This window comes from Myodes glareolus, chromosome 19 (assembly GCF_982192425.1).
Source record: "Myodes glareolus chromosome 19, mMyoGla1.1, whole genome shotgun sequence".
Taxonomy (NCBI): domain Eukaryota; kingdom Metazoa; phylum Chordata; class Mammalia; order Rodentia; family Cricetidae; genus Myodes; species Myodes glareolus.
Genome location: NC_142044.1, coordinates 52160791 through 52177664, shown reverse-complemented (window position 1 = coordinate 52177664; position 16874 = coordinate 52160791). Strand labels below are relative to the sequence as shown.

The 16874-nt window shown below is 37.7% G+C and overlaps 1 protein-coding gene across 1 annotated transcript in view; it reads left to right on the top strand.

The window, feature by feature from the left end:
- Syt10 (synaptotagmin 10) overlaps positions 1-16517 on the top strand; it is a 63677-nt gene extending 47160 nt beyond the window's left edge. Inside the window, exons 4-7 of the mRNA XM_048444813.3 lie at positions 1201-1321; positions 5005-5176; positions 8257-8386; positions 10850-16517. Coding sequence (XP_048300770.1) covers positions 1201-1321; positions 5005-5176; positions 8257-8386; positions 10850-10921 — 495 coding nt within the window. The 3' untranslated portion in view covers positions 10922-16517. The remainder of the gene's footprint in view (positions 1-1200; positions 1322-5004; positions 5177-8256; positions 8387-10849) is intronic.
- The last annotated feature ends 357 nt before the right edge of the window (positions 16518-16874 follow it).

The window sequence follows — 16874 nt, the reverse complement described above, 5'->3', positions numbered from 1 at the left end:
TTCTCAGCCTTGGAAGGCAGAGACAGGATTCCCAGGCAAAGCTACCTTGCAAAACTAGCTCTATCGTGCTGGTTAGCTCTGGATTTGATTGAGAGACCTTGCCTTAAAGACTGGGGTAGCAGGTAAATAGAGGATGATTCCTAAGACTCCTAACATCCATCTCTGGCCTCTACATGCGTGAACACATAAAGGCACATGCAATAAGGAGAGAGAGACCAGGAGACATGCAGAAAAACACACACACACACGTGGAGAGAGACAGACAGACACAGAGGCAGAAACAAGAATAAAAGAAAAAGAAGTCAAACAACTGAACATGAGAGATGGCTAAGTTCAACACGCAGCCCCTTCAAAAGCAGAGGCAAATGACACTTGATTTGTGGGAAAGAGGCGACAGTACTTACAACAAGACTGGGCTGGTACCTTAGAGATGAAGTGGAGAGGATCCAATCAATGTGGGTTTACGTATAGGGCTTTTCAGAGTGTCGTCTAAATGAAGACACACAGAAAGGAAATTCTTCACAGTCACGCTAAGAGGGTTGTGAATCAAGAACTTTCCAGGCACATTGGAGCTTGTAGTCATGCCCTGCCGTGTGTGTGTGTGTGTGTGTGTGTGTGTGTGTGTGTGTGTGTGTGTGTAAAATTTGCTTTTCATTTCATAAATGATCACTTTGCTCTATGAAGCTTAACTTATGGTGTGGGAGATGAATTTTATAGGTCATTCAATCTTGGGGGTAGACAGTGGCTTGAACAGTCATAGTAGATCCCAAAAGAGTCAGTAATAGATGACGTATTTTGACAGTAGTGTAGGGAAGACCTGCCCTGACTTGGTTGGATGCAGAAGTAAGAGGAAACAAAGACTCACTTCCTAGTAGAAGCCTACTAGTTTTGGCTTCAGCCTCTGAGTAAGCCATGCTGTCATTTATTCATTGTGACAAACTCAAGACTAAGGTGGCCAGGGGATGGAATCAGCAGTCTGCTAAATTACAGATGGTAAGTGAGCAGCTGGGATATATTCTTTTTACTAACCCCATTCACAAAAACAAAAAATCAACTTGTTACAATGTATCTGAATCCTCAATGAAATTATGTAAAATTTTACAATATCCTAATAATGTGAATCTTTCCGTTATCTTCCCTTTCATTTTGCTTTCACTGTGTGTTGTTTGAAATTGCTAACATTACCAATTGCCAATCTAGGAAAGCATAGACCTGGGCGAAATCATGTTTTCCCTTTGCTATCTGCCAACCGCTGGGCGGATGACTTTGACAGTGATCAAGTGCAGAAATCTGAAGGCAATGGACATTACCGGGTCATCGGGTGAGTGCACACACAGTCAATGGCACATCCCTACATAAATAATTTCTCATAACAAAAACCATATGGCTTTTAATTATCTTTCTGCTATAGGATAAAATAATAACAGAAAGAAAGATAACAAATCAAAATGTTACAAATCACCTTTTTAAGGTAACATTAAAATTATGGAATCTTTAAAAACTATCAATAGATTGACTTTGAACTTTGGTTTTGCCTTTCTTTCTTCCTTTCTTTCCTGATCTAGTCTATCTAAGTGCCTAATTTATTTTGTTCTCCCAAGCTTCCAACTAGTCTGTTTGTAGGGGAAGGTCCTTGGACTTTCAGCTGTGAAAGTGGCCATACAAAGATGTGTTTAAATTGAGTCTACTTCCTTTACGTGTCTGGAGAGAAACATAAAATGTAAGCTCGCCATTTGCACTTGCATCCTTGACCCCTTTCCAGTAAAAATTCGGAACATCTAAAGAAACTATGAGAAACACACAAAAGCAATATGTCAAGAAATGCTAGAGGGAAATTTCTCTTGTGGGAATTTTTGACAAAGGAATGAAACACACAGTGCATCCTTCACCCTCCCTTTTGCATTTTTTGAACATAAATTTATGTTGTGGTATTTGCCCGGAGAATTATGAAGCAATGCAAAGCAGCAGGTGGCAAAGGACTGGACCAGTTATCAGGAAGGCTTTGACATCTTAATGTGGGGACCACATCATGACTACCCATTCCTTTCTTAAAGTTTGCAGGCGACAGTATGAAGAAAGAGGTAGAACAATTAAATTTATTTTGGTGAAAACCTTGTGTCAATGTATATTGCTGAACATCCACAAAAGACCCAACAAGTTCTTGCTTTATTCTATCCCTTATGGGACATTTTAAGCCAAGTAGAGCAGTGCTAGAGTTGTTATGAAATTTGAAGTTGCTCCCAGTTACGTGAAGCTTTCCCCAGTTACGTGAAGCTTTTCCTGGTTACGTGAAGCTTGTCCTCATCAGAGTTCATGTTTGAGAGTACTATCTCGTTCTACCTCACAGCAGGCATCTGCACTAACCAAGGAGTCACTGAGGGTGTGCAAGGCAAAGAGTGTCATCAGAGACGTAATGGGAGAACAGAGGCAAGAAGACCTCATTCCCTTATTAGGATGCTGTTGCTCACTGAAAGAATGTCTCCCTTAGAATTGTCTCCCAAGTGCTAAAAAAAAAAAAGCTTCTGGGAAGGTTAGATATTAACATTGCCCCCTTACATGCACCAGTATGTGCATAATTCCCATAAGGAAATACCTTTTGTTGCTTGAAATGTTCTAGATACAAATACATTTCCCTAGAGTTCAAAATGTACATACTTGCTCAACAAATTAATACCTTATTATAAGGAAGCAAAAGTTATGACTATGGGAATAAACAAAATAAGATCAAGAATCTATTGTCCTAAAGTAAATTATTTAATTTTAAAACTGTCAATACTAAAGGGTTCACACATTCGCACATACTTTATTTTGTTTAAATAACTTTTTTTACTTATTTTACATATCAGTCAGTTTCCCCTCCCTTCTCTTCTCCCCTTTCCCATCTACCCCCTCCTCCATTGGCATTCATGTAAAGTTGAGGCAGGACCTAGCTTCTCCCCTTAAATCTAGGTCTGGTGAGGTAATCCAGTGTACAGAACAAGTTACCAAAAGTCAGCTAAGCACTGGAGAGTGGTCCTGCTCCCACTGTTAGCTATGCTACTAAGGAACCAAGCTACACAATCGTCACACTCATGCAAAAGGCCTAGGTCTGTCCCATGCAGGCTCCCTAACTGTGGGTCCAGCATCCACGAGCTCTCGTGAAATCTCTGTGAGTTCTGCCATAATGGCAGCCCTGGCTTATACGATCCCTCCTCCCTTACTTATGCAAGACTCTTGGAGCTCAGCACAGGGCTTGTCGTAGAACTCCGCCTCTGCTTTCATCAGTTACCGGAGAGAGTATATCTGATAGAAATTAGGGAAGTCACCAATCTGCTTACAGTAGATGGCTAGATCAGGCCCCCTCTCTACTATTGCTAACTGTCTTAGTTGGGATCATCCTTGTGGCTTTCTGGAGGTTTCCCTTACACCAGATTTATCCATAACCCCAAAATGCCCTCATCAAAACATCTCTTTGGTTATTCTTCCCCTCCATCCTGCCACCAACCCATCTCCTGCACCCAGTCTGGCCAACCCGCTCCCTCTCGTTACCATCCTGCCATCCCCCTAGCTCCCTGTCCCCAGTTTACCCAGGAGATCTTTTCTACTTCCCCTTCCCAGGGAAATCCATGAATTCCTCTTTGGGCCCTTATTGTCCTTTAGACTCTCTGAGCCTATAGACTGTAGGTTGGTTATCCTCTACTTTATAACCACCTATGAGTGCGTACATATCATGCTTGTCTTCTGGGTCTGGATTTCCTCATTCAGAGTGATTTTTTTTTCTAGATCCATACATTTGCCTGCAAATTTCATGGGGTCATCATTTTTTACAGCTGAGTAGTACTCCATTGTGCAAATGTATCACATTTTCTTTATCCATTCTTCAGTTGAGGGGCATCTAGGATGTTTCCAGGTTCTGGCTATTACAAATAATGCTGCTATAAACATAGTTGAGCAAGTGTCCATGTATGGCCAAAATTAGCATAGCTGGGTCTTGAGGTAGATTGATCACAAATTTTCTAAGAAACCACCATACTGATTTCCAAATTGGCTGTACAAGTTGGCACTTCCATCATCAGTGGAGTGTTCCCCTTACTTCACATCCTCTCCTACAGAAGTTGCTATCTATGTTTTTGATCTTATCCATTCTGATTGGTATAAGATGGTATCTCAGAATCATTTTGATTTGCACTTCTTTGATGACTAAGGATGTTGAGCAATTCTTTAAGTGATTTTTTGGCCATTTGAGACTTTTCTATTAAGAATTATCTGTTTAGATCTTTTTTTTTTAATTTGGCATTTTGATGTTTAGCTTCTTGACGTCTTTATATAATTTGGAGATTAGCCCTCTGTCAGATGTGGGGTTGGTGAGGATCTTTTCTCATTCAGTAGGCTGCCATTTTGTTTTATTGACAATGTCCTTCAGCTACAGAAGATTTCAGTTTCAGGAGGTCCCGTTTATTAATTATCAATCTAAGTGTCTGTAATACTGGTGTCATATTCAGGAAATCATCACCTGTGCTAATGTACATTCCCACTTTCTCTTCTGTCAGGTTCAATGTAACTGGATCTATGCTGAAGTCTTTAATCCACTTGGACTTGAGTTTTGTGCAGGGTGATAGATATTAGATAGGGATCTATTTGTATTCTTCTACATGTCGACATGATTATACAAGCACCATTTATTAAAGATGCTTCCTTTTCTCCATTGTATAATTTGGCTTCTTTGCCAAAAACCAGGTGTTCATAGGTGTGTGGATTTAAATCACAACCTTCGATTCTATTCCATTGACCCATGTGTCTGTTTTTATGCCAAAATCAAGCTGTTTTTATTACTATAGCTTTATAGTAGAACTTGAAGTCAAGGATGGTGATGCCTCTGAAAGTCCCTTTATTATACAGGATTGTTTGAGCTACCAATCTGTTCGTTTTTTCACACACACTTTCTTATTTCGTAAAAATTAAATACAGTGTTTTGTGCATAGTATGAATGCTTTAATTTTAATAAAATTACCTCCCTTCTCACAGATCCTTATGTCAAAGTGTCTTTGATGTGTGAGGGCCGACGACTTAAAAAACGGAAAACAACTACAAAGAAAAACACTCTCAATCCTGTGTACAACGAAGCCATTATTTTCGACATCCCTCCAGAGAATGTGGACCAGGTCAGCCTGTGCATTGCGGTCATGGATTATGACAGGTGGGTGGAGGCTGATGGCCTCGATGCAGATCTTCAAGTTGTCATAACCAGGTCACATCTGCTTTCCAGCTTCCTCACTCTTACAGCAGATCTAACTTGAAATAAAAACAGGGCAATGATTCATGAGAATCTATAGGTATAGTTTTGGTTTGGTGTCACCTCCAAAGCAGTCTTTCTTAACACTCACCTGAGGCTGAAGAAAGGTCTGCAAGTAGCATGAAGAACTATGTAGATGTGGGGTAGGTGAGGGCCTTTTCTTCAGAATAACAAACACTGCGGTCCAGAGTTGACTTCACTAGAGGGCTTACCACACATGGATAGTGATGCTCACCCCAGCTCTAGAATGAACTGGCTTTGAGGCCCAGCATGTTTTTTGGATCCACCTTCTCCACTGGGAAACTGTTAACATGCTGTGGAACATGGGATGATGATGGAACTGGAAGATGCGTCGCAATCAGCTCAATGCTTTTATACGTTGCTTTTGATAACTTTACCACTTGTGTAGAACACGAATATAAAATGCCTAAGAGAATACTCACTGGATTATGAGGAGTGGTAGCAATGTGCCATTTAGTGTTTCAAGGCCAGCCCATAAAAATATAAATAAATTAATTAATATTTTCTGATCTACTTGAATTTATATTAAAGGAAAAGGACCTGTGATAACTTTTCAGTAGTAGAAAAATCTTGAATTATCCCATTCTTCAAATGTTAAAAACATTATAAATGATTTCATGAAAAGCCCTATTTTGCTTTAGCACCTACCCCTATTTGAGTTCTCAAAGCAGTGAGTTTGAGTAGGTACAGCTAAGCATGTCATCAATGTTAAGGAAATAGATATTAATGCCACATAAATGAGTAAGATAAAAGTTATTTCTATAAATATGCTTGTTGGTAAACTTCATAGTGCCATGAATTTACATAGGAGAAGACCAGAAAAGCATACTGGAGCATCCTAAAATTACCCCAAAGCCTCCTCAGAGACACCTGTTTAAGTGATTCTGTAGAAAGTCTTTCAGGTTCTTTCAGATTACATTCTGTTTCAAGAACAAGCTTATGGAGGAAGTTGGGATGGCAGAGATGTATAAGTTTAACACTCAGGGGGCACAGGCAGGAGGCTTAGTTCAGCTACACAGTAAATCTGAGAGCAGCCTGGGCTGCATAAGACCTGGTTTCAAAAAGATTAAATAGAAAGAAGCCCAGCATGCCAGGTGCTGTCTTGACTTTCCTGATGGGAACCAGCTTCCTGCATTGACTTTTCTAGGCCTCCAGTTTGTTTATGAAATGAGATGATAGTAATGTTATCCAGAGTGAGAGTCATGGGTTCGGGATTAACTATGTCAAAATGCTTGGGAAAAAATATCTTTACATAGTGAATTCTCAAAAAATATTAATTATCCCCAGTCCAAATGGATACATCTACAGAACACTTCCACACCTAAGACTCAAGAAACATTGCAGAAGAGCAGGTAGAAAGATTACAAGAGCCAGAGAGTCAGGGAGTTTGCTGTGAGACTGTCTCCTAGTAATGTCAGAAGCTACATCCACGAAATATCACCAACGTGACTGCCTAAATGTGAGCTGAACAAGGACTACACCAACTGACAATCCCAGGAGGATAGAGAAAAGACTACAAGGCCCCAGCCCTACACAAAGAACTATAGGTGACTGAGGAATGCTGGGAGCAGGAGAGGTGGTCTTCTCCAGGGAAGAGCATGCCAATAGGTTGTCCAAAGCCAAATGGTCAGCCCTGAAAACATACATACAAGTAACATTATACAGACTGAAGAGCTCATATTTAGGAATATATATGTCTGAACATATACCTATGTACATACAATGACAATTAATGAAAAAAGATGCCATGAATGTGAAGGAGAGAGAAGAGCAGTCTCTGAGTCTGTTTTGAGAGAGAAAGGGGGATATGGAAATATAGTATAATTTTATTTTAATATCAAAAATAAAAAAGTAAAAATAAATATAGCTATCATTTGTATTGGTTGCAGTGAAAGTGGGGGCATAAATAGAAAACAGTAATGTCAAACAGTATGCTTTGTTATGCAATGATAAATCATAGTGGTGGGACTAAACACAGCCCCGCCCCACTTAATTATACTGCCAGCAAGAGCACACTCACGCATATAATTTAGTCAGTAAAATAGAGACTGTTATGCCAGAAAGTGAGCACTCTCCTCTTGACATACAGTCTAAACACCATCACAGAGCAAGCCTTGTAAAAAAGAGTAGGATCACTCCTTACAGCGTGGGGGTTGGGTAGGACTGCATCCCAGAAAGCAGCATTGTGGATGTGAGGGGTCTGCTGGTGTCCCCAGGCACACACTTTCCTTGTCAACGATGCAGAGAGCTGAATAGGTTTATGAGGATTTTATATATAAATTCATTTTGTATGTTGATATTATTTAGTTAATCATCTTTGGGCCTTTTTTTGTCTGGTTGGTTGGTTGGTTGGTTGGTTGGTTGGCTTTGAGACAAGATACCATGTGCCCCAGGCTGGCCTCGAGACTTTCTCTGTAGATAATAAAGAACTTGAACTTCTGATTTTCATGTCTCCACCTCTCAGTCAAGTCCCACACCTGGCCTACTTAATTTTTATTTAGAAATTTTCATTTACTCAAAACTGCTACACAATCATCCCTTCTCTGGAGGGAATATGTTTTATCATGTTCCATAGATCATGGAAAACAAAGACAGCGGTAAGCTCCATGTATTCTGTTCTTCCTACATGTATAGATCTTCAGAAAGTCTGCTTTATAAACTGTGCATGAAATTGCCAGTAACAAGTAACAAATAATAAAATAGGACAAATATAACACGATACTATATAAAGCATTATTTAATATTGATGTGTTATTTGTTTCTAGAACTTTTCATTTGATATTTTCAGACAGCGATTGTCCATGGATCCCTGAAAGTACAAAAGTGAGATCTAGGTCTGGAGACTACCATAGCATGTAGAATCTGTTGCTTTTGATGATGTGTTAAAAACTGTACTGAAATGTGGAACATTCCACTTACCTTTGAATTCTGACAGTGAAAGTATGCTATCCCACAAATCCTAGGGTGGGACACAATGAGGTCATAGGTGTGTGTCGAACGGGACTAGATGCTGAGGGTCTTGGGCGAGACCACTGGAATGAAATGCTGGCCTACCACCGGAAACCGATCACACACTGGCACCCCCTGCTGGAGGTAAGGATTGGGTGCTGCCTCTGCCCTCAGTTATTGCTGTTACTTAAATATTTTTTACCTGCTAACTTTCATTTGGCATTTCTCTTATTTACCTTTCAAAACAATTCTTTCGCTTTTGTTTCAGAGTCTCTAACATCATCTATTCAAAGTTCTGTGTGCCTTAAAAGATTTTTTAAAAAACCCTAGCTGTCTGTAGCTTCCTGTTCAGTAAGCCTGTGAAAGGAGTGTGTCATCTTCTTTGCATAGTCTTAGGCTTATGTCAGTGACCAGGGGTCATTGTCTTACGTTCATTACTCAGTGGGAACAGAGTTCTGGTTCTGCTTCTCTGTAGAAAAGGCCACTTTATTTAAAGCCCCTTTCCACTTACAAACCCTTCATAAAGCACTGCTTTCTGATACTTCTGTGTAAGGAATATGGGTGTCACAGATCGCATTTATATATAAATGGCACAAAACTTTGACTTCATAATTTAATGTAAATCACAAGAGACAGACACGCATAGACAACAGAGAACAGATACATATACAAATAAACACAGACACACACATACAATAGATATGCACACAAACACATATGCACAGACATACATATACACATATACAGACACAAATACATGTACACAGATTCACACATACATAAGCATATAAACACATGGCACTTACACAATACACACATGTACATACACAGTCATACATGCATATATGGGCAACAACCTACAAACAGACATGCACACACAGACATAGACATACACTAACACAGAGACCCATATTAATGCATGTAATACACAGACTCATACACACAGACATACACAGGCATAGATATACAGAAATATATACACCCATATATATATACAGACACAAAAAAATGCAGACATATACACATATATACACAAAAATTTATGCATACTTGCATGCACACACACATAATCACACAGTTTCCCCTGAAATCTTTCAGAAGTAGAGACAGGTGCATTTGCTGGATGTCTCAACACTCACTAAAGTACATTTTATTTGATCTCGGTGGTAAGCATTGTCTAAAATACACTTCAGTGCTTGTTATATAATTGTGCTCTTTTCCCTGGGTCTCATTTTTAAGTTTGGAAGGGGAGCCTGAGCTCAAGAATATAGGAAGGGAAAGAAAGCTTTGCTACACTGGAAGACACGCTGATTGGAAATGTGGACTCTGAGGCTTGTTCCTCTGATATCTGATCCGGGAGAAGCTAGGTGCTCTTCCATGCTGATGAGATGGTGCAAGGAGAAATGAGAGCATATGAGAAAAATTTAAACACGTGTAAAGAGAAGCATATAGTCTGAAGTAGGAACACAGGACATAACATGGCATTAGATCACAGATAGTTTTCTAGTAACTGGATCAAGGACAACTGGCATTAAAAGACAAATATACTTTTCCTCCGCAAATATCTTTGTTTATCCCCTATGTTGTGGTTTAGTAGACAAACAGATTGTATGAACCAGAGACATATGCACGGCCTCAATTTAGCACTATAGGAAAACGAAGAGTGAAATCGTATTTTTCTTCTTAGAGAAGGAATAAATGAGAAAGTACTAGTTATTCAAGAGCTGAGTAAGTTGGTAGGCAGAGGTGAAAGCCTCACTCAGAAAAAATTTACTTATTTCAACTTCATCAATCAAACTTCATTAAACTCTCAAAATACAGATATTTGTCTTTTGTCCCTTGTCATTTGGGATTGCCACCTGACAAGCTGGTCTTCCCATTTATGAATTCTCCAGATGAAAATCCCCTCCTGCTTCAAAGAAAAGGGAACACAGCCTTGAATTAGTTACAGTTTGTTGCTGTAATAAAATACCAAAACCAGAAGAGCTCTTTTGGCTTATGGTTCCAAAGGAATATCCATATGGTGGAGAAGCATAGTGGCAGGAGGCCAGACCAGGAAGCAGAGAGCCTGTTTCTATCCACAAACAGGAAACAGAACAAACGTGAAGAGGGGCACTAAGGCTGTAAACCTCAAAGTCCACCCAACAAAGCTGTCCCTTCCAATGGTTCCATAAGCTTCCCAAACAGTCCTCAAATATATGAGCCTATGGGAGCCATTTCTCATTCAGGTTGTCATAAGTCATTGGTGTCTACAACTTCTTGTTGCTCTTACCTTGCACTATAGTAAGTAATATTATAGTTAAAAAAAAAAACCTAAGCATCTCCTATAAAGTGTGGGACCCTTCTAAAGCCATAAAAGGAGTTGCAAGACACTATTCTGTGTACCTTTTATGTTCCAAACAGTGTGTGTTACAGGATCTCTCTGCCTTAGAAGGTAAGTTCTGAAGAGTGTGGAGGTGACAGAAATCTTCTCTTCAGAGATTTACAAATTGTGTATGAATATCACTATTAACAGAGAGAGAGAGAGAGAGAGAGAGAGAGAGACACGATTGTCATTATATGCTTCGTCATCACTGGATCAGATCTTATGAAATTCCTATCTTTCAGTTACCTGGCCGGGCAACCAGTTTTGATAGTCAAGGATCCTGTTCTTCTCCAAGACTACCATCCACACCGTAAAGCCTCCAAATAAAACCATGTCACAGAAAGATCTAGAATCATGTGTTCATCGAATCAGATACTCACAAATACAGAACATTTGACTTCTTCATTTAAAATATACCCATGATAGTGAATAACTTGATGTATAATTTCTGTTTGTTTTACCTCTTGGTTTATTTCTGTTTTTAACTTTGAGCATATCATGCATTTTATCTGAGTACTAATAGTCCTTAGTTATATAAGGTATTTTATATTTCACGTCATTTAGTAGCACCCTGTTTTAATTCTTTGCTTAAACAAAAAAATAAGTTTTTGGCAAGAGAACCCAGTTGTGTGTAAAATTAAATATAGTTTATGCCTGTGTTATATGAAATGGTAAAATGTATCATTTCCAACTGTACACATGGCTCTATGTAAACTTTAATGAACACATTTAAATGAATTCCACAGGATCAACTCCTTCAAATTCTAATTAATGTCACTTGTACGATAATAGATTTTTCCTTCGCAATCATTTTTGTCATTGAGGTTTATCCCTCAAGCTTCTTATTTGGGACACTCAGCTAAGTTGAAAAGTGAAAAGTCATTTTAAATATAAATGTGCAAAGTGACATTGAGTAGCTGGCTGTCAACAGTAGTTCAGACACCTGCTGTTATGCTTAGTTGGTAGTTCTGAAACTTCTAGTTGTCTTCACCTCAAGGGTAGCATTGGTATCCACCCTAAGTGGCTACAGTCATAACTTCATCTTTCAGGGTTCTCCCGTACTATGGTGTGTCTATTCTGTGACTTGGAGCTGACGTGTGCTCCCATGCTATTGATGGATCGCATTTAACAGAAACCAAAATTTCAGCTGCTCTCAGTGCTATGGTCCCTTAGATAGACAGGTGATGACTCCACCTACTCAGGAACCCACTGGAGTGGAGAGTCGCAAGGAAAGCATGACTTATTGCTCACCAATCTACAGATGCATGCTACAAACAGTACAACTTTCACACTTAATAAAAACCAAACATATTCCAAAGGATTAGATAGTCAGTCCTTTAATAAAAGTCATTGACTTTCAAAGGGATTAATTATCAAACCATTAGAGAAAAAAACTATGCAAATGCTTTTTTTTTGCAAGAGAACTTTCTTTGAAATCAGGTCAGTTTTTTATTGTCTCATTTTAAGACCCCATTGCATGGAATCTGTATGAAATTAACCTTACTTTTGAGGTGTGCACATTTAAAATTTATTCCACAATAAGGTTTTTGAAAAGCAAGAAAATTTGTATTTGGAAATTTAAAACAAGTTAATTAGGATGAGAAAGTTTTAGACAATGAATTTTTTATATTTGTAAAATCCCTTATTTCAAATATTAGGAAATATATTTAAAAGTCTTGAAATTTCTCTCATAAAGATTCAATTACAGTTAACTAGAATGTAAACACTTCTCACATTAATATTCTCAGTGTAAAATCAGTTCTGCCTAACTTTTCAAAAACGCCTATGTCAAGATAATGAAAACATACTACTAAACTTTTTCTCATTAAAAATAAGAGAAATATGTCTGAAAACACTTGACTCTCTTGTCAAGTCAAAACACACAAGCAAACAGAAACAAACCCTACTCGTGGCAGACTCAAGATGACAACTAATCTTGAAGTCTTTGTTTCACTGTAAAATGACAGTTGTTAGATGGAAAGAAAAACCTTAGGATCCTAGTGTGCTAACATTTAGGGAGATTCTTTAGCAGTAGATATAGCTGTGACATTTCTTAAGTAGGTGGTGTATGCATTTTCATTCAAAATGATATCTTATGGACTTACTCCTGGCAAGATCATAGCTAACTTCCTAAAGAGAACAGGCTAAACCTTCTGAGGAACAAAAGGGAACTGTCAGACAACCAGAATATTTTAAATAGGAAGCAAGTAGATGAAAATTAGACTGGAAAAAAATTAAATGCAAAATTACACGAGAATTAAGTCATTTATTTCTTATGAGAAGTACGTCAAAGCATTTGCTAAACCTAGGAAAGAGATTAAAGAGAGAAATTTCACAACTTTCAGCTAACGTGTGAGAATTTTCTCTCAGAGTACTGCACAAATTCATTAGAGCAACAGTTCATGCTGAGAAAAAACAATCCTTACGTGTCTTATGCAACACCCCCTCATTCTCCCCTTCCACACACAGAAACTTTTCTCTGCTTCTGAGGTACTGTTAGTTTCTCAGTGTTTAAATACGGGTCAGCGTTCCAGATGCCCTCCATTAGCCTGTGGGATAGCATGTGCAGGTTGATGCAGCATGAAGCTGTAATTTAGGTATACAATAAATTTCTGATTTCAGGGACGCATTCAGGGACTCACCAATATATGCATCTAGGGAAAAAGATTCAGTGTCGCCTTGTGGGCATGACAGCACAATTGCTAGGTACACTGAATATGAAAGACACCAGTAAGTGTCTAGTGCACAATCCTTTCACAAATCCAGCAGCTGATTCATTTGGGATTTTGATTTGTTCCTCATTGGTGTCCTACATTTGATTTTAGTCACAAGGTCCAGGTATGATCATTGGCTCCCTAATGCACTTTTCTCAACGGTTATTGATTTCTTTTTCAGGTCACCCTGTGTGCCTGGTACTTCACATGTAAAACTCACCGTGTTCATACACACTCAGTTCAGTACCAAATGTTAGGACAAATGCCAGGGAAGTAATGGGAGGAAGCAGAGCCAATAATGCACCGTCATGTAGTTTTGTGGTGTGTGCACATGTTAGTTACTGCAGGGAGCTCACAAATGATCAATACTGACTCAGGGTTTATAGTAGAGCAAATGTATCTGAGAGATTTGGTTGTGATGGTTAACTGATATTCACAACTATGAGTGTTCTTTTGTAGTGTTTATTCTTTAAAAAATTTCCAGGCTCAATAAGGAACTCTCAGTCTCTTGAAGCTTTATTCAGGAGTTACTTCAAAAGTAAAAAAGTCAGAATTCCATTCCACTGCCAACTCTACTATCTATAAAGCAAATCAAAATTTATTCCAAAATGAGATGTTCAAGCGGCCAGGAATTACTACAATAAAGGAACTTAAAATCATAACATTGAACACACACCAATTTCTTTCTACCTCTTCAGAAAAGACTACTTGATATATTCTTGAGCAGAATTTATCTGATTTTTGTGATAATAGCTGAGATATTACCAACCAGTTTAACTGCAAATAGTTAGAAAACGGGGTTGGTATAGCCTTGGGCAACCACTCGGCATCTTTGTTAAACCTAAAGAAAGCATGACCTAGTGTCACAACTTGGTCTTCTAACAATTACAGCTTTTCTGAGATGACCGAGTTGGTTTCAATGCTTGTAGTTTTTAGACTAAAAGTGTACTGTTGTCAGCAAGTAGATTTTTAAAAACCTGAAAATGAGATAATTTAAAGAAACCATATAGGTAGTGAAAAAGATATTAAAGCTTAGGAAATAAAGATGATACTGAGGAGTCGATAAAAGGAACTCTTTTGTATTTTAAGTCTCAGTGGGCAATAAATTCTCAAATAATGTTCCAAAACTTCATAACTCAGCATTTAATAATTACTCAGAGACAAGCTTCAGGATACTATTTATCTGAATGTGCCGTAAAGATGTAGTATTAAGGAGAAAATGAGTTTTAATACTGTACATGGGAAAAAGAGCTAATTAAGTAAAATGTTATTTCCAAAATATTATCTCTTAGGTATTCTATTAACTAAGAATTTTCTTTCATTAAAAGATCAATATTTATTCAATAATCTGTCAGATAAGATTAAGGTAGCTACTTATCGTCAACCATTAAAGTTAATCAAAAAGATGTATTTGAACAGTGGCACTGCATATTTGATCAAAATGCATTCTCATTTGATCAAAATGCATTTAACTGCATTTTTATTAAAATGCATCTTTATTAAAATGCAGTTAAATCATTATTTTCCTTTCATCATGTCTATCAAGTAACTATAATAAGTTTGATTTGGTAGCATGGTAGTGCTGTGCTAAGGAGATGGAGAAAATCATTAAATTAAGGACCAAGGTAAACCTTAATGATTTACTCAATGAAAATATTTGAGTACTAAAAAGCAATGACTGACAAAAATAAGTAAAAGATGTTTAAGAGAAATGATAGTATTTTGTATGTCTGAGATGATTAGATACACTCCTCCCAGGAGGAACTATTTATATAAATCCTATTTTTATTTCTACTGTGATGAGAAATACGAGTTGCTCTTGATATATTTATATGGAAATATTTTAATCTCAAGCCTACAATAATTTTTGGTGTAGACCATGAGACCCTTTCCAAACAGTGACACTATGTCTGATTTTATCACAGAGGGTAAAAGTAAACCATTGTCTTCTGATGTTCTATTGAGTTACATCCACTGTGCACAAATGTCATACTTACTAAACATATGACTGCGTTTTAATTATCCAATTTCATGAGGATTTTGCTTCTTGAAAATAAATTACTGAATATTGATGCAATTTACAGATATGAGTACAAATTCACTAAGAATAAGTTTTGATGTTGCAAAGTTAATGTATAAAATGGATAGATTTGCTAAAGCTTGCCATCCTGCTTCTCGTGTGCCTGGTCTGAACATGAAGACAGGGAATTATATCTTTCCATGATTTGCTGAAAACTTTGCACACTCCTAATAACTGTTATCCCCAAGATTATGTAAAACAACAAAATAATCATCCTCTATAAATACTTATGTAAATGATCTCATAGGTTTCATTAAGATTTGCTGTTTTTCTTGTAGAGTCCTTTAAGCTTTGCATTTCAAGAATTTAATAGTATCAACATGAAGAGCTCACTGCATCAAGGAGAAGCAGGTGAAACTCCAATATGTAAAATATTTGCATTTCTAGGTTTTTCCTTAAACAAAGAGTACAACATGCAGGTTGTCAACATTAGCTGTTAATAACCCAACAGAGCAAAGATGGGGTTCACATTCAGAGATGGAGAAATCACAGAACACTGTGAATTCAGAATTAAGATAAGTCGAACTTGAGAAAAACTGGCTTCCATCATGAACACGATGTTTCCTCTAACTCCCTTATAAGTCGATAGTAGCCATGTATACTGATAGGACCTGCTTATCTTCTCCTTCCCACAGAGCCTCAGGCAATTTGAATACACCATAGTTCATCTTTTTTCAATACCTTTAAGTCATTGTTCTTAATGTAACTTTTCAAGTGAAGTTTGTGATTTAATACTTAGCCATTGTTTAAGTCAGTATCTTTGACTTCTACATTATAGAAAAGAAACTGAAGTCTTGAAATTTGCATCTCTGACTTTGTACATGGTGACCAGTCATTTGCAAACCTTGACATCTTATAATCATATTCCTTAGAGCAGATGTTTCTGTAAACCCTCTGAAAGGTGTTACACATTGTATTTTGGTATTTTTCCTATGTCTTCTTTAGAGTGTATGAACATATTTGTCAGGATCAGATGAATTATGTAACAAAGAAACCTCAAAGTTGTTATGAAGGATAGTTCATAATTACTTTTGTAAAAGAAATGGAAAAGCACTTGAAATATAATTTTATTGTTTCATATGTATTTTAAAAAAGAAATAAAGTGATTATAAATAATTCTATCTGTTACTAAAAAATCCCTCTTCTCAATTTAATTTTGCAAGATAAATGTGAAGCTTTTCTTGAATATGAATTAAGCACAGTTTCCAGTTGCCTTTAATACTCCCTAAAGTGTAGGCTGGAAAGCTTAGCACTGTTCTGCACCACCGTAAGTGCCTCTGAAACAAAGTGCAGTTTACTAAGAGCAGAATATAGCAGGTTATTCAAGATAATCATCAGCGTGATAGTGGGGCAAGGACAGTTCAGGCACCCTCTCCTCTGCTGTCCAAGGACCTAGCTGGGGATATCCCCGTGGACACCTGGGATTCCCTCTAGAGCCAAGTCTCTTGCTAACCCTAAAACGGATCCCTTAAT